Source organism: Chiloscyllium punctatum, chromosome 37 (assembly GCF_047496795.1).
Source record: "Chiloscyllium punctatum isolate Juve2018m chromosome 37, sChiPun1.3, whole genome shotgun sequence".
Lineage (NCBI taxonomy): Eukaryota > Metazoa > Chordata > Chondrichthyes > Orectolobiformes > Hemiscylliidae > Chiloscyllium > Chiloscyllium punctatum.
In genome coordinates, this window is record NC_092775.1 from 2259415 (window position 1) to 2286422 (window position 27008).

The following is a 27008-nucleotide window of genomic DNA, read 5'->3' on the forward strand; positions in this document are numbered from 1 at the left end:
TTTAGAATTGGCCGGATGACAGAAGGCAGAGAGTGGTTGTGGATGGAAAATATTCTGCCTGGAGGACAGTGTTGAGTGGGGTCCCACAGGGCTCTGTTCTTGGGCCTCTGCTATTTGTAGTTTTCATAAATGAATGGATGAGGAGATTGAGGGGTAGGTTAGTAGATTTGCAAATGACACAAAGGTTGGAGGTGCCATTGATACTACTGAGGACTATTGCAGGCTGCAGCGCGACAGGATGCAGAGCTGGGCTGAGAAATGGCAGATGGAGTTTAACCTCGATAAATGCAAAGTGATGCATTTTGGAAGGTCGAACTCGAATGCTGAATATAGGATTAAAGACAGGACTCTTGGCAGTGTGGAGGAACAGAGGGATTTTGGTGTTCAAGTGCATACATCCCTCAAAGTTGCCCCCCAAGTGGATAGGGTTGTTAAGAAAGCATACGGTGTTTTGGCTTTCATTAACAGGAGGATCGAGTTTAAGAGCCACGAGGTTTTGCTGCAGCTCTACAAGTCCCTGGTGAGACCACACTTGGAAAATTGCGTCCAGTTCTGGTCAACCTACTGTAGGAAAGATACAGCGGCTTTGGAGAGGGTGTAAAGAAGGTTTACCAGGATGCTGCCTGGACTGGAGGGCTTGTCTTATGAAGAAAGGTTGACTAAGCTCGGACTTTTCTCACTGGAGAGGAGGGGGGAAGAGAGGTGATCGAGGTATACAAGATAATGAGAGGCATGGATAGAGTCAATAGCCAGAGACTTCCCCAGGGCAGGATTGACTGGCACGAGGGGTCATATTTTGAAGATATTAGGAGAAAGGTATAGTGGAGACGTCAGAGGTAGGTTCTTTGCGCAGAGAGTTGTAAATGCATGGAATGCGTTGCTAGCGGTGGTGGTGGAAGCAGAGTCATTGGGGACATTTAAGCAACTGCTGGACATGCACATGGACAGCTCATTTCATTTTAGGTTAGGAATAATCCTCAGCACAACATTGTGGGCTGAAGGGCCTGTTCTGTGCTATACTGTTCTATGTTCTATGCTCTTGGAACTATGAACTGTAATGAACTGACTGCAGTACATTTGGATAGGTACACCCGTAATGCCATTGCGGAATGAGTTTTAGGATTTTAACCCAGCAACACTGAACGAATGATGATATATTTCCAAGCCAGGATGAGGAGTGCCATGGAGGCAGACTTGCGGATGGTGGTGTTTCCATAAGACACTGGAGCAGAAGTAAACCTTTCGGTCCATTGAGCTTGCTCCACTATTCAATGAGACCATGGTTGATCTGATACTCATCAATTCCACCTTCCTGCTTTACCCCCACAACCTTGATTTCTCTGAATGATGAACAATCTCTCAGCTTTGAATATACTTAATGTCCTAACCTCTGTAGCCCTCTGCAGTAAACAGCTTTACATAGTCATTACCCTTGGGGGAAAAACTTTCTCCACATTTTTATCTGAAATGGAAGACACCTCATTCTGAAATTATGCCCTCTGATTCTAGACTCTCCTCACAAGGGGAAAACAACCTCTCTGCATCTATCCTGTAAAGCCTCCTAAAAGTCTTATACATTTCAATAATGTCAGTCCTCATTTTTTTTAAACCCAATAACTAAAGGGGTAACCTTTTCACACAGAATTTGGTTTGTCTATGGAATGAGCGACCAGAGGAAGTGGTGCAGGCTGTTATAATTACAACATTTAAAAGCTATCTGGATGGGTATACAAAGAAAGGGTTTAAAGGGATATGGGTCAAATGCTGACAAATGGGACTAGGTCAGATGGGAATGTCTGATCGGCATGTTGGAGTTGGACTGAAGGGTCTGTTTTCATGCTATATGTCGGAGTACAACCTAATTAACCTGTCATGAGAAAATCCCCCTTTTCTGGGCTGCCTTAAATAAGGGGAGCGAAGTGTTCAGTGTTCCAGGTGGGGTCTGATGGGTGCCACGCACAGTTTTAGTAAGACTTTACCTATTTTGACGCTCAACAGTAATCAGTAAGGATAGACGACCACATCTCCTCCACAATAATTATCAACACTGATGCCCTGCAAGACTAAGTACTCAGCCTCTTATTATACTCCTTATACACTCACGACTGTGTGGCCAAAGTCTGCTCTAACTCCACTTACATGTTTGCTGATGACACCACCGTAGATCTTAACTAATGACAAGACAGCATAAAGGAAAGAGATAAAGAGCACAGTGACATGGTGTAAAGACAACAATCTCTCCCTCAATGCCAGCAAAATGAAGGAGCTGGTCATCGACTTCAGGAAGTGCAGTGGACACGCCCCTATCTGGATCAACGTTGCTGAGGTGGAGGTGGTTGGGAGCTTCAAGCTCCTAGGAGTAAATAGCCCCAAACAATCTATCCTGGTCCATCCACATCGATGCTATGGTCAAGAAAACACACCAATGCCTCTACTTCCTCAGGAGGCTAAGGAAATTCAGCATGTCCACAATGACTCCTCTATTTTTTGTAGATGCACCATAGAAAGCATCCCAAACCAAAAGAGAAAATGCTGGAAAATCTCAACAGGTCTGGCAGCATCTGTAAGCAGAGAAAATAGCTGATGTTTCAAGTCTAACTGACCCTTTGTCAAAGCTTTGATTTTCCAGCATTTTCTCTTTTGGTTTCAGATTCCAGCATTCACAGTAATTTGCTTTTGTATAGAAAGCATCCCATCTGGGTTCAACAGCTCTGCCCAAGACTGCAAGAAATTAAAGAGATTTGTGAATGCAGCCCAGTCATAGGGTTATTGTCATAGAGAGGTACAGCATGGAAACAGATCCTTCAGTCCAGCTCCTCCATGCTGACCTGATATTCTGAATTAACCCAGCCCCATTTGCCAGCATTTGGCCAATATCACTCAAGCCAGCTTTCCATCCATTGACTCAGTCTATACTTCCTTCTGCCTTGGGAAAACAGCCAATATAATCACTCCAGTTACAGTCTCTTCCATCGGGTAGAAGCCACAGAAGTTTGAAAACACATTCCAACAGATTTAAGAATAGCTTCTTCCCCTCATTCAGAGTTTTCAACTGATCTCTCATATTAAAGTTGATCTTTCTCTGCCCTTCTCTGTAGCTGTAAACACTATAATTCTGCATTCTGTTCTATTACTCCTATACTTACGTATGGTATGGTTTGCCTGGATAGCATGCAACACAATACTTTTCACTGTATCTCGGTACGTGACCATAATAAATTAAACTGCCTTTGAAATAAAGGCCAATTCTCCATTTGCCTCCCCATTACCTGCTGAATTTGAATACTAGCTTTTTACAATTATTGCACAAGGACTCCCAAATGTCTGGGCGCTGCAGCTTTCTGCAATATTTCTTCATTTAAATAACAGGCCTTCTACTCTTCCTCTTAGAATGTATAGCCTCACATTTTTTCAGCTTATATTCCATTGCTCAATCACTGAACCAGTTTATATTCCTCTGCAGACATTTTCTGTCATCATGCCCACTTGCCTTCCCACCTACTTTGTGTCATCCACAAACTTGGTGGTAGAAAGTTCACTTCCATTATTCAAGTTAGAAATATATTCAAAGATCCTCAGACAGCACCTTCCAAAGCCACAAGCACTTCCATCGAGAAGGACAAGGGCAGCAGATACATGGGAACACCTCCAAGCTACTCACCATCCTGACTTGGAAATATATCACCATTCCTTCACTCTGGCTGGGTCAAAATCGTTGTCTTCACTCTGAGGGCATTGTGGGTCAATCTGCAATGGTTCAATAAGGCAGTTCACCCCCACCTTCTCCAGGGCAATGAATGATAGGAAATAAATGCTGGCCAACTGGCAATCCCCACAGCCCATGAGTTAAAAACATTCCACTGAAAATAACTGTGGCCTCAGTACTGATGCCTATGTAGTGCACCACAAGTTAAAAGATGCCCTCAAACCTTTTCTTCTATCCAATAGCCAATTTTTTTTATCTAGGCTAATATATAACTCCAACACCATTGGCTCTTATCTTATTAAGTTACCTTATGTGCTGTACCTTACCAAATGGCTTTTTGAAATGCAAATACATTAGATACACTGATTTCCCCTTTTTCTCTCCTGCTTGTTACCTTCTCAAAGAACTGCATCAAATTTATCAAGTGTGATGTCCCCATTCATGAAACTGTATGACTAAATTATACATTTCTAAATGCTCTACCATTATCTGCTGCCCATGTCCTTATTGTAATGGTTGTGTGTTTGGAAAATATTACATAAGCAGCTGCTGCATAAGGAGGGTGCATCACCTGGATGGGACACAGCTTTGCTAAGGGATGGTGGACGGACAGAATGTTTAACAATGTAATCCCAATCAAGTGGGCTGCTTTGTTATACTATATTTAAGATGTGCTTTTTTAAGAAAGGAACTGTTGGAGGCTCATGATCAGTAAGCTCCACATGAGACCTTGGGAACCATCCTGATTAAGACACAGCCCAGAGTGTGGGAATGCTTCTGGGAATTTGGAGCACAGTGAGAATTCACTACAAGATGGAAGATGTGCTTTTTGCTCCTTTTCTTAAGAAGGTATATAGTTCGTAAGGCATATATTATTCTAGAGTAACAAGGACCCAGGGAATAAGGGCCATGTAGTAAACAATGTTATTTGATATTAAGCAAAAAGATTTTATTTAAAAGTGATAAGATGCGGCGGGTGAGCTCAAAGCTATAGTGTGCTCCTCTTGCTCTATGTGGGAGGATGGGAATATTTCCAGTGCACAGCACCAGCATGTGTGCAGGAAGTGTCTCCAGCTGCAGCTCCTGGAAGACTGGGTTTTTGTGCTAGATTGGCAGATAGGGATATTACGGAGCATCCATGAGATGGAAAGAGCCATTGTTAGCACAAAGAGAGGTGGTCACTAAAATAACTCCACAGAGGCTGGTATCCTGTCACCAAGTCACTTTTTATTTACACGTGCATAGGATTTGACACTGGTCCGGCTTCCTCAAAGCCAGCTTCAAAAGTGAACAGAACACCTGACACTCCTGTTTCTATCTATTACCAGGGCTCCGTGAATGGATCAGATTAACAGCCCCAGTCATGTAACTCTAATTCAACATAGTCCCCTGGCTGACCTTGTTACAATCACTACAGTGACACTGCAGGCTATGACTCCACAGGTGGGAAGGGAATGAGAGACTACAGGATAAGAACAAAAAATGCCAGAAGTCACAGCAGGTCAGGCAGCATCCATGGAGACACAGCAAGCTAACGTTTCATGTCTAGATCACTCTTCATCAGAGATTACAGGACGGTACATTTCCTCCTTGATGCTTGGCTCAAGGAAATCCCAGTGCAACCACAGGACATTGTGGAGGGAGAGGGCGAATTGTCAGTGTTCGCGGCTCGCGTTGGTACCAACTACAGAGGTTAACAAAAAGTGTTGAGGTTGTAAAAGCAGAATATAGGAAGCTAGGAAATAAACTGAAAAGTAGGACCTCAAAGGTAGTGACGTTGGGATTACTAACAGTGCCACATGCTGTCAGAGTGGAAACAGCAGGATATTTCATAAGAATATGTAGCTGAAGAAATGGTATAAGGGGGAGGGTATCAGATTCCTGGGGACATGGGGACTGGTTCTGAGGAAAGGTGGGATCAGTACAAATTGGCTGGGCTACACCCGAATAAAACCGGAACTGATGTCCTGGGACAGTGTTTCCGACAGTGGCTGGGGAGGCTTTAAATTAAAACGGCAGAGGAAAAGGGGACCTATGCAAGGAGTCAGAGGAACAGGATTCAAGGTCAAGAACAAAATTCAGAAAGGGGAATCAGAAAAGTGACCCAGAGAAACCAAGGGCCAGGATCAAGTAGGGACACAGTGAAAATAATAGTGGGAACAGGACAAGAAACATTAAGATGACATCCCAGATGAGCTCCTATTTCAGGGACTGCAATTTCCCCTCCCACGCACTCAACAATACCCTCCAGCACATCTCCTCCACTTCCCGCATCTCGGCCCTCAAACCTCACCCATCCAAGGATAGATTCCTCAGTCCTCACCTTCCACCCCACTCATCTCCAGATACAGTGCATTATCCTTCACCACCTCCACCACCTTCAGTCAGACTCCACTACCAAAGATGTATTTCCCTCCCTAACCCTACCTGCATTCCGTAGAAACTATTCACTCCATGACTTTTTTGTTAGGTCTACGCGCCCCCACCAACCCACCTTCCATACCCGGCACCTTCCCTTGATGCCACAAGAGGTGTAAAGCCTGCGCCCATATCGCCCCGCTCATCTCTGTCCAAGGACCCAAAGGATCTTTTCACATCTGGCAGAGATTTTCCTGCACATCTACCCACCTCATCTACTGTCTCCATTGCTCTCGATGTAGTCTCCTCGACATTGGGGAGACAGGGTGCCAACTCACGAAGCGTTTCAAGGAACATCTCTGGGACACATGCACCAAACAACCCCACCACCCTATGGCCGACCACTTCAAGTCCTGGGTCTCCTCCATTACCAAATCAAAACCACCCGCCAACTGGAGGAAGAACACCTCATCTTCCGCCTTGGGACTCAGCAACCACACAGAGTCAACACTGTCTTCACTAGTTTCCAAACCTCCCTTTCCCCAACTTCATCCCAGATTCCACCCTCCAACTCAGCGCCATCATCTTGATCTATCCATCTTCCTTCCCACCTATCTGCTCCACACTCCCCACCAACCTATCACAAATACCACACCCCCAACCTGCATCCCCTTCCCACCTACCTTCTCCCAGGCCCATCCCCAAAACCCTCCACATTCCTGATGAAGAGCTTAAACCCAAAACGTCAACTCTCCTGCTCCCGGGATGCTTCCTGACCTGCTGTGCTTTTCCAGCACCACAATTTTTGACCTTGGGGATAAGTGACCATAATATGATTGAATTCTTCAGCAAGATAGAGGGTAACATCGTTGATTCAGAGACTGGAACCCTGAATCTAAACAGAGGAAACTACGATGATATGAGGTGCAAGTTGGCTATGCTAGGTTGGGGAATGTTTCTTCGACAGATGATGGTGGAAAGGCAATAGCAAACATTCAAAATGCACCCAGGGTGAACTGCAACGATTTGATGAGTGATATTTGATGAAACTTCAATAGATCAGGATTATATTTCCTGGAATGTAAAATAAGGAGGTGGGAATCTCATAAATCTATAAAATACTAATAGGATTAAGCAGGAAGGATATTACCAATGGCAGGGAAGTCAAAAGCAGGGGTCATAGTTTAAGGATACAGAGTAAACCATTTAGGACTTAGAGGAAGAGAAACTTCTTCAACCAGAGATTGGTAAACCTGTAAAATGTGTTACTACAGAGAGCAACTGAGGACAAAACATTGTATAGTTTCAAGAAGGAGTCAGATACAACACTTGGGATGAAAGGGGTCAAAGGACATGAGGGAATGGAGGAAGAGGCTATGAGTTCGATGATGCAATTACCACAATGAATAGTGGAGCAGGCTCCGAAAGGCCAAATGGCCTAATGCTGTTCCTAATTTCTATGAGTAATGTCCTGGATGGTGTCATGATTCTTAAGTGTTTTTGGAGTTGCACTCATGAAGATAAGTACAGAGCATTCCATCCACTTCTGAATTGTACCTTGTAGCTGGTGAGCAAGCTTTGGGGAGTCAGGAGGTTAGTAACATGCCACAGAAATTGTAGCTTCTGAACTGCTGTGATAGCCATGGTAATTATATGGCTGGCATTCAATTTCTTGGCAATAGTAACCCTCAGGAGGCTGACCTTGGTGAATTCAGTAATGGCAATGCCATTCAATATCAACGGACAATGGTCAAATTCTCTCATTTCAGAGACGACATAAATGTTACTTGCCAAGTCAGCCTAAATTTAGATACTGTCCAGGTCTTGTTGCATTTGGTACTGCTTCAGTATCAGAGTCGTGATTAACAGTGTACATTCATCAGCAAACATCCCGTGTGACCTTATGGAAGAGACAAGGTTATTGACGATGCAGCTGAAGACGGTTGAGCCTAGGACACTTATGTGAAGAACTCCTTCAGAGATGCCCTGGAGCTGACCGATCTCCAACTACCACAACCATCTTCTTATGTGCCAAGTATGGCTCCAACCAGCAGAGAGCTTTCCTCCCAATTCCCATCAACTCCAGTTCTGCTGGGGCTTCTTGACACCACATTCAGCCAAAGGTGACCCTGACATCAAGGGCAGTCACTCTCACATCCCCTTGAGTTCAGTTCTTCTTGAATCAAGGCTATAATGAGTTGAGTGGCCCTGGCATAAACATTTTATTACAAGCTTTGTATGATTCCATACTAGTGAAGAGTTTTTCCCAGATTCTGACTGAGCTGATAATTTGAGAGTCAGTCATAAACTTATAGAATAGCAGCTGAGTCCCAAGAGGTTGAATAGCCTACTCCTAATTTGTATTTTTGAATGCATGTAAAGTCAAATTCTCTTCCCAAACCTGTCCAGCTCTCTCCTTTAAGACAACGCATAAGACCTACTGCTGAGTTTTTGTCACCTGCCACAATATTTCATGGTTTACTGTCAATTTCTGTTTGATAATGATGCAGTGAAGTTCTTCGCAATAGATACTATATAAATTCAAGTTGTTGCTCATATATTCATAGTTCAGGTAGGGTTATTTTGCAGCAGCTCACAGGTTTGCAGAAGATGGGAAGAGATTAACAGCAGGTGCTTACAACAGCTAAATATAAATCTCCAGGTTAAAATATGACGTCAAAAACCTGGTCGTCTTTGACTGAATTCCCAGAAAACATACACACACTTTACCAGTTAGGTGTTATTTACAGAACAATCCAGCACTGATAAATGTTAAAAAAATTATTCTCCACTGTTAAAAATGCACCTAACATCTCATTCAGACGGTACGTTCACTCTCTTTTGTGAAACTAACCAGTGCAGATCAGGAATGACCAAAGGTCAGTCTGAGGAAAGGTCACTGGATCTGAAACATTAACTCTGATTTCTGTCCATAGATGCTGCCAGACCTACTGAGTTTTCCCAGCAATTTCTGTTTTTGCTTTTGATTTTTAGCATCTGCAGTTCTTTGTGTTTATATATAAAGGTCAGTTCACAGTCTGATGATTTAGCAGAGTTCATGCAGGCTGACAATTGGAATAATTGATCTTTGTTCCAGGGCCTAGTGAAATAAACTGGTATCATACAGCACCCTTAAGTTAGGAAAACTTCCCTTGCATCACTGGAGGCAAGGCAAACGTGACATTAAGTCACCAGAGATGTTTAGAGTGAGTAACCAGAAGGAAGGTGGCAGATATTAAGAGCATAGCAAAAGAGGAACAAGAAACAAGAGGTTTAGAGACAGAATTGCAGAGCTCAGCATTGAAGCCTCTCAAGGTACAGTTCCCAGTGGTAAATGGTAAGGGAGTGTGTTGCAGAAATACAAGCAATTTTTTTAACTCCTCTGTTTCCAGCCTTGTGCATTACAACGTAGGTTTTAAGGTGAAAACTGGGATTAGCTGTGATATGTGTGAAGGGACCTTTACAGTTCAGAAGTCAAAGGTTGACACCTTTTGGGAAATTAAACTTTAGGAAAACTAAAAAAATGAGAACATTTCTAATAATACAGGATGCAACTCTGGAGGCTCCAGGGAACACAATCCATTGCTACCTTCCTGATTAGATTACAAGATCAGCAGATAAATACAGCTCCGTTATTTTATTGTGAAGAGGATCAGTGGAGGCTATGGGGTACAAAACATTGGCTAGTATGGCACTGTAACAGGCAGGTCACCCATAAAAACACATTACCCACATGTTACTTTCACAAGGATTTATGATGCTAATCACCTGTACACACATTTGCAGCTGGGGATACAGCTGACAAAATGGAGCAAGGTTTGGAGGAGATAAAAAGGCATCAAACCCTTAAAAGGTCACAGACAGAGAGAATCAATTAAATTCTCAGATATTTGGGGCATTATGACAGCGCAGGAATGGGTCAGGCATTCCCAGCCCTGACAGAGGGGGGACAGCGCTGAGGGCCCCTGCCCTGACAGAGGGGGGGGGACAGCGCTGAGGGCCCCTGCCCTGACAGAGGGGGGGACAGCGCTGAGGGCCCCTGCCCTGACAGAGGGGGGGACAGCGCTGAGGGCCCCTGCCCTGACAGAGGGGGGGGACAGCGCTGAGGGCCCCTGCCCTGACAGAGGGAAAACAGCGCTGAGGGCCCCTGCCCTGACAGAGGGGGGACAGCGCTGAGGGCCCAATAGCTGTGGAGTGCTCGTGGTGTAGTGGTAGTGGCCCTGCCTCTGAGATAGGTTCAATACATCGATGAACAGGTTAATTAGTAAGAAATACCAAGGGGCTGTCACTTGTTTATTTGGTTTAATTTAGTTTAATTTGGCTTTACTGTTTTTTCACACTTAAAGACACATATTAAGGCTTCATGACAAAATACCAGAAGGTTCAGGTTGAGATCCCACCTGTCCTGAACACGCTGCAACACATCTAAACATCTAAAGAAGTACTTAAAGAAACATTTACAATAGTCAGCAGATATACATCATTGCTATATGCTTAGTAAAGACTTGGTTTGAATTGTTCCTTCACTAACCGGCTAGGAGTGGAACAGAGCGCAGGAATTTAACCCAGCGGCCTCCCCAGTTTTCCCTCACCCCCCACCCAACCCCTGGTTATCTAATTTATCTTGTTGCTGTTTGAGACAGTGTGCTGTGTGTAAACTGTCTGCTGCATTTCTTACATTATAATAGCATTCAATCTTCAAAATTACTTTACTAATTAGGAAGTTCATTGAGACATCTTGAAGTTATGAAAAACACTATCAATTGCAAATCCTTATTTAAATTTCCCAAACTGTGTTACTCAGATATAACAAAAATGACAACTTTCTGCCCATTCCATTGCTGTTGATCCTCCAAATGCTTTCTACAGTTCACTGCACAGTTTGCTAAACCCCATACTTCTGTATTAACAGTGAATCCTGTGACTGCACTGCTTACACCAAACTCAAAATTACTAATGCATAAGCGGAGATCAACAGCTCCTGGGAATGTCACTTCCATCTCTGCAGGCCAAGCAACACCTGTTTACACTGACCCTTTCTCCCTAATCTTATATTCAACACTTTATTCAAGCTGTTAGAGTTTCTGTTACCATTTCCCTGATGATTGATCCCTGATCATTACAAAACACTACATCCAATCTCTTGAATTTACACAGCACATCATTTATTTAATCGGCAACCTCTAAAAATAATAATATTAATTTTATTTGTCAAATACAACTTGCCTTGCACAAATCAATTTATGCTCAATTAACTCATGCATGTAGTTTTGAAGAGTTTAGCCAGAGATGACATTAGACCAACTATCCTGTTGTTAGCTGATTCTTTTTTCATTAATGGGCATCACTGGCTGGTCAGCATTTATTGCCCCTCCTTAATTGTCCAGAGGGCAGTTAAGAGTCAATCACATTGCTGTTGGTCTAGAGTCACATGTCATTCAGACCAGGTAATGATGGCAGTTTCCTTCCCTAATGGATATTAGTGACCCAGATGGATTTTTCTGATAATCGACAATGGATTCATGGTCATCATTAGACTCTGAATTCCAGATTTTTATTCCATTCAAATTCTGCCTTGGCAGGATGTGAACATGGGGTCCCAGAACATTACCTGGATCTCTGGTTTAGCAGTTCAGGGATTTTACCTCAAGGCCATTCCCTCCCTTAATTTACACCTCTTGTCCTTCAGCTACTCTCCTGCCAACAATGTAATGTACAGAAAAATATGGCCAGATCCTGTGCCAACTCCTCTCATTTCTTTCAAAAGCCAAGGGCTCAGGGCTTTGTGAGTTATTCAACCTGAGTTCAAATGATCATTAGCTATCTTTTAGAACCAACACTTTTCTACACCAGGTGAGATGACAGGAGCCAAGCTGTCAAGCTTTGTCCACCAGATGCAGAAATTACCAATGAACAGATCTCACAGGATGATCATCTGCAAGTACAACAGATTGTTAATGTGCTCACAGGACTAACAGAGGTCCTTCTGCAATATGCCTTGGATACAGTATACTAGAATCTTACTGTGTTGTCAAGATACATGTTATATATCTTTATTTCCCTCAAAAACATTTCATCTCTGTCAAAAACACAACTCTATCTGCCAACAACACTATTTCAACTGGATGCTAAAGACCCCATGTTCAGAGAAGCATTGGAGGTCCTCTAGACCAAGGTAATTCCCTGATCGATGAACAAACCTTAACTGGTGACTCATCTCACTACTTTGTAAAAGATTTATATATATGTTGTTACACACAGTAAGTCACTGTACAAAACAAACTTTCAGAAACCTGATAAGCCTTTATAAAAGCCTAAATCTTTCTTATAGATAGAATGACACAGCACAGGAGGCTCCTGTTTGGCCTACCATAACTAAGCTGCTTCTTTGAAAGAACTATTTAATTTGCCAACTTTCTGCTCTTTCCCAGATCTCTCCAGATATATTTCCTTTTTAAATCAGCACGTTCAATATGAGAATAACTTGTTGCTTAAAAATTATTTATCCTCATTTGCCAATTATCTTAAACGTATGTTCTCTGCTAATCAATCCTCCTCCTGTCCAGTTTCAGCTTATTCATTCTTGTCAAAACCCCTCACTGTTCTAAACACTTCTCTTAAATCTGCTGCAAGTACAAATTCAGCTTCTCCGAGCTTTTCAGAGCCACAGAGGTCTACAGTATAGGATGAGGCCCTTTGACCCATTGAGTCTGCACCAGTCAAAAACAACCACTTAAGTATTTTAATCCCATTTTCCAGCACTTGGCCCACAGCCTTGTATGCCTTGATATTGTAACTGCACATCTAAATACTTCTTACATGCAATGAATATTTCCTCTACCGCCCTTATAAGCAGTGAGTTCCAGATTTCCACCACCTTCTGGGTGAAAGAAAAATGTCCTTACATCCACTCTGAATCTACTGCTCCTCACTTTAAAGCTATGCTCCATGGTAAACTGTAACTCGTCCGTAACTGAGGCCCCCTGTTTCTGGTCCCTTATTAGTAAATGTCCTCTGCATCTTCTCTGAAGCCTTGACACTCCATCATGAGTGTGGCAGTCAGACACTAATAATACAGGTAAGGCCTAACTAATGTTTTATAAAGGTTCAAGACTACCTCTTTGCTTTTGTACTCTCTGCTTCTAGTTATAAAGCCCAGGATCTTATATATTAAAAGAAAATAAACTGCCTTATCAACTTGTCCTGTCAATTTCACACCACACTTTCATGGTCTCCTTATATAAAAGGTAAAAATATTTACATGTTTTGTGTAGTGGTCTGATATATTAGACAGACAACAAAGAACCTTCACATCTGAACCCTGCACAATGCAGCAATCCATTGTAAATCACATTCTGTACTCCGTCAGATACCACTGTAAGTTGTTACCATGGGAAACCTAAAACGCCGTGACAACAACTGCAATTAAGAGCACAGATAATTATAGAATCATAGAATATTGAATGCAGGAGGCCATTCAGCAAATAGCACTTGCTATTTCAAAGAGCAATCAATTAGTCCATCTCCTCTGATCTTTTCCCATATTCCTGTGATGTTTTTTAAATTCCTGTCGAAGTTTACTCCTGAATTAGCATCTACCATCTCATGTTATTCAGGTCGATAGATTAATACACAAGAACCATGAAAACTCCCAGTCTGCACTGCGTTCCATGATCTTAGTGAGTTGAGTCATAACTGGCCTTTGCTGCTCTGCTTTGGAAAGACAAAGCAAGCACAGAAAAAAAAATAAACTCCCTCAGCCAGGGCCTGGGCTCAGATTCCAGCTGCCTATCAAAAGTGCTTGCACAGCAGTCAAGTGAACGGGATAGGATAGAGTGTGTCCATGACGTAACACCCACTTTCCCTGCAGGCAACTGACACAGACTGCCAAAGCACACACGTGAAGAAAGCGGCACTGGAGACTAACCAGCATGTAGTCAACGCCACAGTGGAAACCAGGGAGTGGAAAAAGTCAGAAGGCAGGACTATTTCATAAAAACATACTGTTAACTCCTGATATAAAACAGGAAATGGGGAAATCAGATCGGTACACTCACCAGTTTTTCTTTTTTCTGTATTTTCATGATGTAGTTTTCAAACAGCCAGCTTAGTCTCTGCAATGATAGAATCACATGAATTGTCAGTTAAAGTTAGCAGATATATAAAGAAATGTTATTCAATTGCAAATTTCCCATACAATAGCAATGGTCAATCAATGAAATACACTCGATAACTTGCCCACAGAGCCACCTAGTGTTGGAGCCAAATATTGTGACAGTTGAAAACAGAATTGAATAATAATGTTGACATAGTAAATTGCTATGTTAAACAATAACTAACATAACAAGGAGTAAGGTTTGTGAACATGAGTGTTCTCCATGTACCTATAGAAATGTTGGAAGTCTAGCCAAAATCATGCTGACAGCAGCAGACAGCCAAATAAAATGCCAGTTTGCAGCAAAAAGACAAAGAAAGCCTAGACAGCTATACTGATACATAGAATGGGTACAATGTAAGGTTAGATCTTGGAAGGCAGAACTAACGATGCACTTGAAGAAATCTAGAAATGATGAACGGAACAGAAAGACTTTGGTTTGTGACTGTCATTTTTCCCCAGCGTCACCATTCAACAAGATCATGGATGGCGCAAACCAGTGCAACAAAATTTACCAATTGCAATCTCCAAATGCCTCAATCGCTGAGCAGCCACAGTTTGCATTTTTCCAACACCACACAACCATTTCAGTGCGAAAAAAAGCTGTTTATCATCTCAGCCCTAAACAGACAAACTCTTATCCTAAAATGATACCTCCAAGTTCCTCGTGCAGCAGTGACTTCCTGAAGTGCACTGAATGAATGAATGATTTTATCAGCATGAGCACAACCTCTGATTGGCCACGCAGCTAACAGGAAGCTTTGCTTCCAGAACTAGGCAGGGAAACAATCTGTCAGAATCTATGCTGTTAAACCCTCTAAAAACATTATACATCTCATTAAGATCATTGCTCATTCTTTTAAACTCTAGAGAAAACAGGCCATTCAGCTCTCTCTCCTTGTAAGACAATGGTCCCACCACAGGAATCAATCTTCACTGCATCTACTCTCATACAAATGTATGTTTCCTGAAGTAAAAAGAGATGAAATCTGTGTGTAGGTGAGTCTTTTCCAAAGCTCTACATAGCTGCAGCAAAACATCTTCACTGCATACTCCAACAAATCAATGGTGGTCTTCCTTACTGCTTGTAATATGTGCATGTTCATGGATATTTGAACTTCTACTTTCCTCATGAGGGGAAATTGTTTCGCAATACATATCTTAATCAACGTCCTGGATCATTTTGAACTGCTTAGTTAGGTCACTCCTTAAACTTCTCTACTTGAGGCAAGATGAGGAGGATGTAGTCACGTCTGATGCAACTACTGAGTTCACTCAGATAATGGCCTTTGTGGATCACAGAAGCACAATTCTACACTTAGAATTCAGTATGAAATCCAACAGGAGATTAGGCTATTAGTTTGGAGGGCACACACAATAAAAAAATTTCAAATATGAAGGAGAAAGTGACTCGTAGAATTTCATCAAATGGACAATGGCATTAAATTGGACCAACACACAGGCGTCAGATTTGGGGAGCGAGGAATTAATAAGCTTGCACAAAGCACTCTACTGAAATATTGAATCAAATTCTGGTCAGTAAAGAACGTGGGAACTTGAAGCCCCTGAAATGAGTTTCAAGGAAGAAGCCTGAAAGCTGTCTGGTGAAGTAAGAGCTGCAGTAGGGGATTCAGCCTTTTTAGCCTTTTCCTCGCTCAATAAGACCTTTCAACTTAATTACCACACCACTTCTCTTTGCTGCTCCTTGAATGCTGCCTGAACTGCTGTGCTCTTCCAGCACCACTAATCCATTCATAAATCTGCCAATCTGTCTTGAATATTCTCAGCAATGAAGCAAGCGTTCACAGCTCTGTTTGGGTGGAGTATTTCTCCCCATCTCAGTCCTAATGGCTGAACCTTACACAACCTGTGACCTCCAGCTTAGACTCCACAGCCAAGAGGAGTATCCACCTGAAATTTACCCAGTAAAGCACCTTACAAATTGTACAGACTCCACAATCTCTCACATTTCAAACTGCAGGGGATATCAAACTATCCTACTCAATCTCTGAACATCACTGCATTCACTCTGAGGCATATGAATCCTTCCTTAGGTAAACAGATTGAAACTGCACACATTACTCTGGTGTGATCTCATCAAGATCCTAAAACATTTCAGTGAGATTTCACTCATACTTCAAATTCCCTTGCATTTGGCCCCTTGAGTTTGCTCTGCTATTCAACATGATCATGGCTGACCTAACATTCCTCAAGTCCATTTTTCTCCCTTTCCCCATAATCTTCAATCCCTATCTGATCAAGAATCTTTCTGTCTCAGACTTACATATACACAAGAACTCTGCACCCCCAGCTCTCTGTGGCAAGAGTCCTTTCCAAAGACGTTCACACCTCAGAGAAGAAGTTACTCATCTTAGATTTAAATTGGCACCTCTTTATTCTGAGACTATGTTCTCTGGTCCTAGAGTCTTCTATGAGGGAAGACATCCTTTCAGCATTTATCCCATCAAGTCCCTTAAGAACCAATGAGATGATCTCTCATTCTTCCAAACTCCAGTGAATAGAGTCCCAATATTCTAAGTGTGGTCTAACTTTGAATATTGCATACAATTCTGGTCACTACACCATCAAAAGGATGTGGATGCTTTGGGAAGGGTACAGAAGGTTGACCAGGATATTGCCTGGTATGAGAGATTTTAGCTATGAAGAAAGGTTGGGTAGACTGGGTTTGTTTTCACTAAAACGCAGAAGGTTGAGGGGCAACGTAACAGAAGTTTACCAATGCCATTCACAATCTTATAGAGTGGAAAGTATGAGGCATTTTCCCAGGGTGGAGTGGTCAATTACTAGAGGACACAGGTTCAAAGTGTGAGGGGGAAGTTTAAAAGAGATGTGCAAGGCAAGTTTTTCACACAAAGGGTGGTGAGTGCCTGGAACACACTGCCAGAGGTGGTAGTGGGAGCAGACACAATAGCAGCATTCAAGAAACACCTGGATGAATACATAAATAGGAAGGGAATAGAGAGATATGGATCCTGTAAGTGAAGACAGTTTTAGCATGGAAGGGCAAAATGTGTCAGTGCAGGTTTGGAGGGCCGAAGGGCTGTGCTGTGTTGTTCTTTGTTCGAATCTTTGCTCATAAGACATTCCCTCCATACCCAAAAACATCCTAGTGAATCTTCAGCCTCCAATGAAATAATATCCTTCCTTAAATAGAGGGAACATAACTGATCATAATACTCCAAATGTGGTCTCACCAACATCGTGTGCAGTTGCAGTAAGACTTCCCTAATCTTACAGGGAGAAAGTGAGCACTGCAGATGCTGGAGGTCAGCGTCAAAGACTGTGGTGTTGGAAAAGCACAGCCAGTCAGGCAACATCTGAGAAGCAGGAGAATCAATATTTTGAACATTAGCTCTTCTTAATGAACAGCCTATGCTTGAACCATCGATTCTCTTGCTCCTCGGATGCTGCCTGACCAGCTGTGCTTTTCCAGCACCACACTCTTCGACTCTTCCCTACTCTTCTACTCCAACTCCCACGAAATAAGGGCCAACATTCCATTCGCCTTACCTCGGTGCTAGCTTTCTGTGTTGTGTGCGCGAATGCCAACACGATCCCAAATGCCTTTGCTTGACAGCTTTCTGCAGCTTTTCTCCATTTAAATAATACTTCTCTTTTGTTCTTTTCTTTTGGATCTTTTGTTCTCCCTGCCAGAGGGAGATTGCGAGGCAATGGCCACATGGTATTATCGCTGGACTATTAATCCAGAGACCCAAGTAATGTTGTATAAATCTGAGTCAAATTTGAATTCAATAAAAATCTAGAATCCATTGTCGATTGTCAGGGAAAAAAACGTCCACCTGGTTCACTAATGTCCTTCAGGGAAGGAAACCACTCTCTTTATCTGGTCTGACCCAAATGTGATTCCAAACCCACAGAAATGTGGTTGACTCTTAACTGCACTCTGGGCCATGAATGCTGGCCTAGCCAACATTGCCCTCATCCCATTAATGAATTTTTTAAAAACTGAATAACTTCACATTTTCCCATGTTATACTCCAACTTTTTGCACACTTACTTTACCTATCTGTAAACTGTAACCCCTTCACAACTTGCCTTTCCATCTATTGTTGCATCGTGTGCAAATTTGGCGACAGTACATTTACTCCCTGCCTCTAAGACATTAATATATCTTATAAACAATTGCAATGCCAGCACGGACCCCTGCGGAACTCCACTGATTACCTGTGAATAAATCCCTTTACCTCTAACCAATCTATAGCTACCCACTTTTTCCCATCACCTTTTTGAATAGGGGTGTCACATTGGCAGTTTTCCAATCCTCTGATACTTCTCCAGAATCCAAGGATTTTTGAAATTTACAACCAACTGGCAACTACCTTTTAGGATCCTAGGATGCAAAGCATCAGGGCAGGACACATATCTGCCTTTAGCCCCATTAGTTTATCTAATATTACTTCCCTAGAGATAGTTGTTTAGTTGCTCCTCCTAATCATTAATATTAAAGGGAAGCTTGAAGTGGTTCATTCAAGGGTAGTGGGGATATTCCAGGTAACTACAGATCAGTGAGCCTGATGTCAGTGGTGAGAAAGTTGCTGGAAAAGGTACTGAGGGATAGGATCTATTTATATTTAGAAAATAATGGGCTTATTGGTGATAGGCAACATGGTTTTATGCGGGGGAGATCGTGCCTTACCAACTTCATAGAGTTCTTTGAGGAAGTGACCCAGTTGATAGATGAAGGAAGGTCTGTTGATGTCATGTACATGGACTTTAGTAAGGTGTTTGATAAGGTTCCCCAAGGTAGACTAATGGAGAAAGTGAAGTCACCTGGTGTGCAGGGTGTTCTGGCTAGGTGGATAAAGAACTGGTTGAGCAACAGGAGACAGAGTAGTAGTAGTTGAAGGGAGTTTCTCGAAATGGAGAAAGGTGCCCAGTGATGTTCCACAGGGGTCAGTGTTGGGGCCACTGTTGTTTGTGATACACATAAACGATCTGGAAGAGGGCACTGGTGGTATGATCAGCAAGTTTGCAGATGACACAAAGATTGGTGGAGCAGCAGAAAGCATAGGGGGCTGTCAGACAATACAGGAGGATATAGATAGACTGGAGAGTTGGGCAGAAAAGTGGCAGATGGATTTCAATCCAGACAAATGTGAGGTGATGCATTTAGGCAAGTCTAATTCTAGAGCAAATTATACAATGAATGGAAAAGCCTTGGGAAAAGTTGATAGGCAGAGAGACCTGGGAGTGCAGGTCCATTGTACCCTGAAGGTTGCTGCACAGGTGGATAGAGTGGTCAAGAAGGTATATAGTATGCTTGCCTTCACTGTATGGGGTATTGAGTGTAAGAGCTGGCAAGTCATGTTAAAATTGTACAAGACATTGGTTCGGCCACATTTACAATACTGTTCTGGTCACTACATTACCAAAAGGATGTGGACGCTTTGGAGAGGGTGCAGAGAAGATTTACGAGGATGGTGCCTGGTATGGAAAGTGCTAGCTATGAAGAGAGGTTGAGTAGGTTAGGTTTGTTTACATTAGAAAAATGGAGATTGAGGAGGGACCTGATTGAGGTTTACAAAATCATGAAGGGTATAGACAAGGTGGATAGAGACAAGCTTTTTCCCAGGGTAAAGGAATCAATCATGGGAAGTCACAGTTTGAAGGTGAGAGTGGAAAGTTTAAGGGGGATACACGCAGTAAGTACTTCACACAGAGGGTGGTGGGCGTTTGGAACGGATTGCCACCAGAGGTGGTAGAGGCAGGCACAGTAGATTAATTTAAGATGCATCTGGACAGATGCATGAGAAGGTGGGGAGCAGAGGGATACAGATGCTTAGGAATTGGGTGACAAGTTTAGACAGTAGATTTGGATTAGCTTAGGCTTGAAGGGCCGAAGGGCCTGTTCCTGGTCTGTAAAAATTCTTTGTTCTTTAAGTCCCTCCAGATCCCTTTGAATACCAAAATATTCCTAGTTTCCCACCATTTGAAAAATATTCTCACCTATTTTTCCAATAAAAATAAGTAACTTCACAGTTCTGCACCATATATTTGATCAATAAAGAACAATCAATAATGATGGTAATAAATACGTTGACCTTTATCAGGTCAAAATGAACAATGGATCGATGGTTCGTTAACTCAGTTGACTGGGCCAAGATTAGGGTGGTGCTGGAAAAGCACAGCAGGTCAGGGAGGAAAATCAACGTTTCAGGCAAAAGCCCTTTATCAGGAAACTGCTCCTCGGATGTTGCCCGAACTGCTGTGCTTTTCCAGCACCAATCTAATCTTGACTCTGATCTCCAGCACCTGCAGACCTCACTTTCACCTCAGTTGGCTAGACGGCTGGTTTGCAATGCAGAGTTCATATCCCACACTGGCTGAGATATTTCTATCATCGATAGCCACAAGTGAGGTGACTGAAGACTGGAAGTTGGCTATGGTGGTGCCACTACTTAAGAAAGGTAGTATGGAAAAGCTGGGAATTACAGACTGGTGAGCCTGACATAGGTGGTGGGCAAGTTGTTGGAGGGAATCCTGAGGGACAGGGCTTACATGCATTTGGAAAGGCAAGGATTGATTAGGGATAGTCAACATGGCTTTGTACGTGGAAAATCATGACTCACAAACTTGAAGTAACAAAGAGCATTGATGAAGGCAGAGAAGTGGACATGATCTATATGGACTTCAGTAAGGCCTTCGACAAGGTTCCTCATGGGAAACTGGTTAGCAAGGTTAGATCACATGGAATACAGGAAGAACTAGCCATTTGGATACAGAACTGGCTTGAAGATAGAAGACAGAGGGTGGTGATGAAGGATTGCTTTTCGAACTGAAGACCTGTGACCAGTGGAGTGCCACAAGGATCGCTGCTGGGTCCATTGCTTTTCAGCATTTATATAAATGATTTGGATGTGAATATAGGAGGCATGATTAGTAAGTTTGTAGATGACACCAAAATTGGAGGTGTGGTGTACAGTGAAGGTGGTTATGTCAGAGTACAACAGGATCGTGATTAGATATGACAATGGGCTGAGGAGTTGCTGATGGAATTTAATTTAGATAAATGAGAGATGCTGCATTTTGGAAAGACAAATCAGTGCAGGACTTGTACACTTAATGGCAAGATCCTGGGGAGTATTGCTGAACAAACAGACCTTGGCATGCAGGTTCATAGTTCATTGAAAATAGGGTCGCAGAAAGATAGGATAATGAAGGCGGCGTTTGGTATGCTTGCCTTTATTGGTCAGTACATAGAGTGCAAGAGTTGGTAGGTCATGTTGCGGCTGTACAGGACATTGTTTAGGCCACTTTTGGAATACTGCATGCAATTATGACCCCCCCCCACTAACAGGAAGAGCGTTGTGAAACTTGAAAGCGTTCAGAAAAAGATTTACAAGAATGTTGACACGGTTAGAGTTGGGGTCTGAATAAGTTGGGTTCTATGAATGTGATGAAGGACATATGCCAGAAACATCAACTCTACTGCTCCTCAGATGCTGCCTGACCTGCTGTATTTTTCGAGCACCACCTGGTTCAACTCAATTACCAGGCGTGGGCTGGCAAGTGGCAAGTAACATTTGTGCCACACTAACGCCAGGCAATGACCATCTCCAAAGAGACAAGGCAGTACTCAATAAATGACAAGACACTAGGAAGACCTTAAGATATATAAGAGCATTAGGCCATTCGGTTGATCGAGTCTGTTCCACCATTCAATCATAGTTAATATGTTTCTCAAACTCATTCTCCTGCCTCCTTGATCTTCTTATTAATCAAGAACCTATCTAATTCTTAAATACACTCGATGACTTGGCCTCCAAAGCCTTCTGTGGCAATGGATTCCACAGATTCACCACCCTCTTGCTGAAGAAATTCCTCCTCATCTCAGTTCTAAAAGATTGTCCCTTCCCTCTGAGGTTGTGTTAGTCATGGTTTCTCCTGGTCCTAGACTTTCTTACGAGAGGTAACATCTCACTCATGTCCACTCTACCCAAAAGGAACAGGGAGATTTTGGGGTGTTGTCACACACCCCTGTAAGTGGTTTGATAGTTTAATAGGGTAGTTAGCGCAGCATTTTTTTTAAAAGAACATTACAGCACAGTACAGGTCCTTCGGCCCTCAGTGTTGCGCCAACCTGTGAATTTAATCTGATGCCCATCTAACATACACCGTTCTATTACTATCCATATGTATATCCAATGCCCATTTAAATCCCCTGAATATTGGCGAGTCGACTACTGTTGCAGGCAGGCCGTTCCACATCCCTACTACTCTGAGTGAAGAAATTTCCCCTGATATCTGTCCGAAATCTATCACCCCTCAATTTAAAGCTATGTCCCCTCATGTTAAACTTCACCATCTGAGGAAAAAGCTCTCCCTGTCCACCCTATCTAACCCTCTGATTATCTTATATGTCTCGATTAAGTCACCTCTCAACCTTTTTCTCTCCAACGCAAACAACCTCAGTTCCCTCAGCCTTTCCTTGCAAGACCTTCCTTCTATCCCAGGCAACATCTCAGTAAATCTCCTCTGAACCCTTTCCAAAGCTTCTACATCCTTCCTATAATGCAATGACCACAACTGCACGCAATACTCCAGGTGCGGCCGCACCAGTCTCTTGTACAGCTGAAGCATGACCTCATCGTTCCAAAACTCAATCCTCCTACCAATAAACTCCAACACACCATATGTCTTCTTAACAACCCTATCAACCTGGGTGGCAACTTTCAGAGATTTATGCACCAGGACACAAGATCTCTGATCATCTACACTACCAAGAATTTTACCATTAGCTGGGTACTCTGCATTCCTCTTACTCCTTCCAAATGAACTACCTCACACTTTTCTGCATTAAACTCCATTTGCCACTTCTCAGCCCAGCTCTGCATTTTCTCCATGTCCCTCTGTAACCCACAACATCTTTCGGCATTACCTAAAACGCTGCCTACCTTAGTTTCATCCGCAAATTTACTAACCCATCCTTCTACCCCCACAACCCAATCATTTATAAAATAATGGGACATTTGCCATTATCAGTCAAGGTACCAATAAGAGGAGGGAGATTATGTTGGAGCAGTACGGAACTTTGTAGTACTATGTGCAGTTCTGGTCACCACGCTATAAGGAGGATGTGGTTGGGGAAGCACTGAGGAGATTCACCAGGATGCTGCTTGGAATGAAGCATTTCATCCATGAAGAGAGGCTGGATAAGCATGGGCTGCTTTCTTTAAGGTGCAGAAGGTTGAAAGGGTACTGATTCTAATTTCTCACTTTTCTAAAGTGCAAAGGCTGCTGTGATGTATTCTGCATTGGCAAATATCCCACATAAATAAACAGTTCATCTGTCTATATTCTTTGCCAGCACACCAGGGAGAACTCCCCTGCTTTTCCTTGAACAATGCTTTGGGATATTTCATATCGTCTTGAAATGGTACACAAGGCTTTACACCATCTTTCCTCAGACAGTGCAGAGCTCCCTCAGTGTTAGAATGCTAAGCCTTTATAGGTTAGGCCTCAGTTGTAATACTCTGTCCACCTCCATCTACCACACTCGAAGCGTATCAAGCCTTGCAGAGGATATACAGGGAGATTTATTAGAATGATACCAGGGATGGTTAGGTAGAAAAGTTGAGATGCAGGGATTGGTCTCCATGGAATAGAGATGGATAAGGTAATATTTAATAGACGTTCTTGAAATGATGAAGGGCTTTTATGGAACAAATAAGGAGAAACTGTTCCTAGTTGCAGAGGAATCAAAAAACACCGTTGATTAATGGCTAACTGCTACAAGTGACATGAAGAGAATTATTTGACTCAAGGTTATGATGATCTGAAATGCTCGGTCAGAAAGGATAGGAACTAAACATCTAAACATTAACCATTGAATTAGTCAGAGATACAGTTTAATCCAGTACTCTTAGCTCAAGGACATCTCTGCAAGGAGCTCCTCAGACCCAAAAAGGTTCAAATGCTTCATCAATGACCTCCGCTCCATCCTAAGGTCAGATGTGGGGATGTTTGCTGATGATTGCACACTATTCAGTACCATCCACAACTTTTCAGATATTTAGGGATATTCAGGATTTCTACAGCTATGTATTATTGGAAACTGCTTTTATTGAAAAGCAACAAACTTCAGCTTAGAATTTTGTGGCTCTCATTGCTTTCTGCCCACAGTATTAGTTGTTTTTTCCCTCCTCTCACTCCCCCTATCCTGTCTGTTATTCTCTTTTCTGCCAGACTTCAAAATAACTCAACTGAATCAGGCCATTCAGCCTTACCAGTTCATGTTTAACCTCACCAAGGGCAGTTGTTTAAAGCCTACCTCCCATGATCAACTCCCTTCCATTCAGCCACAGATCCAAGTGATTCAATGTTACTCATACCTCTTTAGTCCCAGAATTCCCTGACATCAAATTTGCTTTATGAGCTTCACATGTAAATATTCAACTAGAACATCAAAATGGCAGTTACATAGTATAGCATCATTATCAAAAAAACGTCAATACTGATCCATGTAAGGAAATATTAAGGCAGATAACCAAATGTCTGGTATAAAGCAGGGTTTTCAGGAGGAAAAGTAGGGAGAGAATTGAGAAATTTAGGGAGGGGATTTCAATGTCCAGTATCCATGTATCTGAAGCAGAGTAATGATTGGATGAAGTTCCTTTTATAAACAGTGAAGATGGAAGACCAGCAAGGAGCACATTAGATTGGTCAAGTCTAGAGTTACCAAAGATATGGACAAGGATTTTAACAGATGAGCCAAGGCATTGCCAAAGGTGGAAATAGGCAGTGATGTTGCAGGTATACACTCAGAGGGGAGAAAGAATAGCAGTTAATCAAGGTCATTTGGCCAAAACGTCCCACACTGGTGTTTATTTACCACAACTCCCCATGCTTCATCTACTTTTTATAGCCATTTTTTCTAATCACCCTGCTCAGATATTATTACACATCTCTGGAGTGGGACTTGAACCTAGGCCCCCCTGGTCCAAGGTTAGGGAAACTACCACTGCACCACAAAGTGGCCACGATGCTCCATCTAATCGTATCAGTATACCAATAACAACAGAGCCTACAGGAGAGTTGCTCCCAAGGCCAGCAAGGTGCTGCAAATCAAGTCTGACTTTAAACCAAATACTACAGAGAGTACATTGACCAACTGAGCCCCTTAGCCTACTCCCAAAGTTATTTGAAGACAAGAGATACACATTAGGTTTCTGTCCTCTCATGAAGTTTTACAAGAAATCGAAAACCATAAATTCCATCTGTGAACTGCAAAACTAGGCAGATTTGGGCTTTGTACAACCAAGTTACGCAGACAACATTTTCATTACAGTTGTTACAACATAATAAAAGCTTAAGTGTTATTGCTTGATAAAAAGCCCAAGTGTTTGTGTTCCAGCTCCTGGAGCCTTTATTGACAGAATCAGAGGCTAGTTCTGAGCCCAGCCCAGAAAATTAAATCTGCTGGCAGAACTAAAGAAAGAAAGATTTGCATTTATACAGTACCACTTGTGACCTCAGGATGTCAGAAACTATTTCATAAGCAATAAAGTATTTTTCAAATATATTCACTGCTGTAACGTAAGAAAAAGAGCAGAAAGTCTGCAGAGAAAACTCCACAAACAACAATGAATGAATGTGCTTAGGGAGAAATATTGATCAGAAAAACTCTTCAACTCTTTCTTGAAAAATAATTTCCACACCTTACATCACTCCCCTATTCAATATGCGCCAGGCAGTATATTTAGTCAATACAGGTCTCATGTAATGGCCATATTCTTTTGATCTAGGTGTATGGTCATTAATAGAGGTGGAAAACTCAAACTATATTCAAGTTACTCAATCAAATCATTTCATTCAAATTCATTTGAGCACCAAATTTCTACATTGCCATGCTGTTTCCAACACCTATGCAAATTATATGACAGTTCAAATTTTTGTGAACAACATGTTTTGAAATTGTTAGGATCAGACTTTTAATCTACTTAAGTAGTTAAACACTGCTTCAGTCTGTGTCTTCCACCCTGAAAAACAAGCTGAAAAATTTAATGTCCAGTTATAGTGTAAGAGTTCTACAGCACGGAAGCAGACCCTTCAGTCCAACTCGTCCATGCCAACCAGATATCCTAGATAAATCTAGACTCATTTGGCAACATTTGGCCCATATCCCTCTCAACCTTTCTTATTCATATATCATCCAAATGCCTTTTAAATGCTGTAATTATACCAGCATCCTCCACTTCCTCTGGCAGCTCATTCCATACACGTACCACCCTCTGCATGAAAACGTTGCCCCTTAGGTTCCTTTTAAACCTTTCCCCTCTCACCTTAAACCTACGCCTTCTAGTTTTGGACTCGCCCATTCCAGGGAAAAGACCTTGTCTATTTACCGTATCCTTGCCCCTCATGATTTATAAACCACTTTAAAATATAATATGGTAGGAGAAACCGAGGACTGCAGATGCTGGAGATCAGAGCTGAAAAATGTGTTGCTGGAAAAGCGCAGAAGGTCAGGCAGCATCGAAGGAGCAGGAGAATCGACATTTCGGACATAAGTCCTGAAGGAGGGCTCATGCCCGAAACGTCGATTCTCCTGCTCCTTGGATGCTGCCTGACCTTCTGCGCTTTTCCAGCAAAATATAATATGGTGTACATTTCAAAATTTGCATCCCAAGAAATGATTACAGTTACGATTTAGTCAAGCTTTCAGATTAGCTTTAAGATTTTTTTAAAAATTAACCCATGTTTTCTAATCAACCTATTTAGAGATCTTATTAAACACATCTGGAGCAG

The 27008-nt window shown here is 42.3% G+C and overlaps 1 protein-coding gene across 3 annotated transcripts in view; it reads right to left on the minus strand.

The window, feature by feature from the left end:
* chd6 (chromodomain helicase DNA binding protein 6) overlaps positions 1-27008 on the minus strand; it is a 255925-nt gene that overhangs the window by 219926 nt on the left and 8991 nt on the right. For all 3 annotated transcript variants that reach the window (XM_072556108.1, XM_072556107.1, XM_072556109.1), the window contains one exon: positions 14122-14178. In XM_072556108.1, the coding sequence (XP_072412209.1) occupies positions 14122-14148 (27 nt within the window). In that variant the 5' untranslated portion in view covers positions 14149-14178. The remainder of the gene's footprint in view (positions 1-14121; positions 14179-27008) is intronic.